At 33.9% G+C, this 3,731-nt stretch overlaps 1 protein-coding gene across 1 annotated transcript in view; it reads right to left on the bottom strand.

The window, feature by feature from the left end:
* LOC117175598 overlaps positions 1-3,731 on the bottom strand; it is a 250,587-nt gene that overhangs the window by 73,733 nt on the left and 173,123 nt on the right. Inside the window, exons 5-7 of the mRNA XM_033365306.1 lie at positions 3,350-3,508; positions 2,011-2,104; positions 1,664-1,673 (exon numbers count right to left, since the gene is read on the bottom strand). Of these exons, the coding sequence (XP_033221197.1) occupies positions 1,664-1,673; positions 2,011-2,104; positions 3,350-3,508 (263 nt within the window). The remainder of the gene's footprint in view (positions 1-1,663; positions 1,674-2,010; positions 2,105-3,349; positions 3,509-3,731) is intronic.

Raw genomic sequence — 3,731 nt, 5'->3', positions numbered from 1 at the left:
CATTGCACAAGACTTACGTTATTCGTGTACTAATTTTGAGCACACCTTCTTTTAAATTGCTAAAGATACAGCAGGTGATTGAAAAAATGGGAAAAAGAAGGATATATGCGAATAACTTGGTAAATATTAACATTTTGAACAAATACTTCTTATTCATCTTGGAGTATACCTGTAATAGAGTACCTTTTGTCTCTTAATAATATTCGAAAAAATCACTTGTTGTCAATAAAAAGGGCTTTTTATTGTTATGGTATTTCTTTAATCGATGTTTTCCCCAAATATATCAATTTTATGAAAAAATTATATACTAATGAAAATATGCATCTCCGGGAGTGGATCAACTTTTGTTTCAAACTTTTTCCTGTGAAATAAATTTCAAGAAATTTCACCTGAGTTTCCGGCGACTTCGAAGCCGCCTGGCAACACTTTGCATCCAGGTAAGTGCCTGGCAATGCGCAGGTGCTATTTCTAATGTCAGCCCCTACATGTACACCAATTTTCAACCTTATCCGAGTCACGTAAGTTAACTGCCAAAAATTCGCACCTTTGACAGGTCGCCACAGGTGAACGCATCCACTCACATCTGCCAGACACCCATTTTTACGTTCCTCATCATCAGACGAACATCTCATGTGAAAATTGGCCTTATCCGTATCATGCTCCCATTTACGTTGTCAACCCACGGTCTACAAGTTCAATTCCTGCTGGTGGTGGATTTTTCATGGCATTTTTCTGTTTCAGGTTCAACAAGATTTTAAATTATGTGATTTGTTTAAATTAAATATGTATATTTAATAACAATGGTAATTATAATTTAGGCTAAAAGAAATCCAGTTGCTGATTCAGGAAAATATGTACTACAATTGAAGTACTAACTACTTTATTGCACTCGCGCATGGTCTAGGTCAAGGAAATATTTTTTTGAATCACAGATATATTTTTGTGCCTTAAATATTTAGAAATTTGCTGTGGGGAAATAGTTTTTTGAGTCTATAAAATATTTGCTTGACCTTAAAATATATTTCTTTCCATCAATTCACATTTCCTCATCTCAAAGAAATATTCATTCCAATTCATGGCACATTCATTTGGAACAATGAGTCATTCATTTGGTGTAAAATGTATATTTTTTGTCTTCAATTAATATTTCTTTGATTCAAAGAAATATTTCGCTTTGACTAACAGGTCGTATCTATTTGCCTCAAATAAATGTTTCTTTGAAAATAAACAGGACTTTCAATTACTTCAGCCAAGTAAAATTCACTTGGTACCAGTCATCCTTTTTTTCAGTGTGGGAATCGCTGATTTGGAATCAAAAGTCAAGATGACGAATTCAAAATGACGGACCAAAATGGAAAAACCGAACCGAATTGACTGAAAATTAATTCGCGGGAGTTTTTCCGGTTCCTGACTTTGAATCCAAAGTGAAAATGGCCAAACTCAAGATAAAGGATTCAATACGGCGGAACAGCATTGCATGAATATAACCGATTTTATTGGGGTTTCGCAGTAAACCCGTATGCAGTCGGTAAAACAGGTGTTCGTTCGTTACGACGCCTATTGGAAAAACTATTAGATCTGCCGACTTAAATTTTTGCATAGAGATGTGTTTTGCGTGTCTAATGCAAGGATAATTACTGAGAAACCTAATTTAAATTCTCACCATAGCGTTGCTATGCAAACACATATATTTACCCCTTTTCACATAAAATGACCTTGCTAGCACTCCTCGCAGAGAAAACAGTTAAGTCTGCCGACTTCGATTTTTGCATGGGGATGTGTTTTGTGTGTCTAATGCGAGGAAAAACAATGAGAACCCTCAGTTAAATGCTCATCATAGCGTTGCTATGCAAAAACATGTGAATTTCGCCTCTTTTACTCAAAATGACCCTGTTAGCACGCCTAGCGCAAAAACTATTAGGGGAAACGACTTAACTTTTTACATGAAGATGTTCTTCTAGTGTCTGATGCGAGAAAAAATACTATAAATCCTGTTAAGATAATATCCACTATAGCGTTTCTATGCAAAAACATGACAATTTAGACATTTGATAAAAAAATTCCCAAATTTGCCTCAAAACCAGCATACAGGATCGGAAATTTTCTGAAAAAATGAAAAAAAATCTTTATTTAAACTTTTAGGGTCAGCGTTAAAAAAATTACTCGCAGATTTAAATCAAAGCCAATATCCGGAAACGAAAATTTTAAACGTACCCGTTCCTACGAAACCTTTAAACGAGGGCGCTGACTACTTGCTTCACAAACTGATTTTAAATATATCTATTCTTGGAATTTTTATGTCATCGATTTCAAATCTGAAGTCCAAATTAAAAAATTTTAAAAGCGGATTCAATATGGCAAACCGAACTTTTAAAAATAAAACAGATTTGATTGAAAAGTGCTAAAGTGAAATCCCCAGTTAGTGACACTATTAGCTTTCAATGGTTCAAGATTTAGCTTCATACTGTTGGAGACTCTTCAAACGTGAGTCTTTTTGTAATTTTAAGTGAACTAGTTGTTCTTTAATACTGGAAGCATCATGGCTGTTATGTCTGAATTGCTTAATAATAATTATTGATGTTTTGTGTGCTCCATACGTGTAAAAGCGTTAGTGAAAACTGTGATACACTGCTTTGAAAATTATTTCCCGGATTTATTCATATGCAAGTTAATATTGAAGTATGTTGATTTTTACTAAGTCTTCATTTACTTTTTGATTTCAAATTAACTCGATTTCAGAATTTTCATGCTTTTAATGTGAACGTTTTTGGCTTGATAAGTTATCAAAACCCAATGCCATCATCAGCTCTGAATTACGCAAATATTATTTTTCCAAATTTAAAGCTACGGTATCACAAAATCGCACCGCAGATTTATTCAAAAATTTTTTTGAAAGGAAAAAGAAAAAAAAAGTATTAAGACAAATGTATGCCTGTTAATATACACGTATTGCCATGAAAAAAAACTACCCATAATGAATTTTAACCTTGGTTGTTCAATCGAAATGTCACTCATACTGTTAATACTTTTGCATGAGGTCGAAGCGGGTCGAATCACAATAAAAATTTTAATCAAGGGAGCAAAAATGACTAATATTTATATTAAACCATATGAATCAGCTTCATGGCCGATAAATTGTCATGAATTATTGAAATCCTTTGGATAAGTGTCAAATTTAGTGTAGGTTTTCAAATTCACAACGCACATTTTCATATAAAACGGACCATATTGATCCACCTTGTATTCAGCATTTAAAATTCTGTGCGTCGTGCAGGGCATTATGTTTGATTTTTTGGCTAAAAAGGGAATTTTTACATATGTATTTAAGACCATGAATATAAAATCTTACCCTTGGCAAAGGCTAAACCACATACTTCACATTTGAATGGTTTATCTCCAGAATGAAGTCTCTTGTGGGACCAAAGCGATGAATATCTCGAAAACGTGCCATCACAAACATTGCAATGAAACGGTTTCTCTGGTTGGTTCTGATTGTTTTGCTTTCCACCTGAAACGTAAATTTTGATCGAATAGTAAACTTTTTAAAGTGCTAGTTATATAAAAACAAAGTTCAAGTATATTTTACAGAAAAATGCAACAACAAAAGAGAAACGCGAGATTGTTACTATTTTGAGATACGAGGGTAGTTCAATAAGTCCTTAGAATGACCAACAGATGGCGCGCGAATCGCTCCAAATCATCTGTTTTCAGTCAGCACCACTCCCGACTAG

This window comes from Belonocnema kinseyi, chromosome 6, assembly GCF_010883055.1.
Source record: "Belonocnema kinseyi isolate 2016_QV_RU_SX_M_011 chromosome 6, B_treatae_v1, whole genome shotgun sequence".
NCBI lineage: Eukaryota > Metazoa > Arthropoda > Insecta > Hymenoptera > Cynipidae > Belonocnema > Belonocnema kinseyi.
This window is presented reverse-complemented; position numbering and strand designations above follow the sequence as displayed.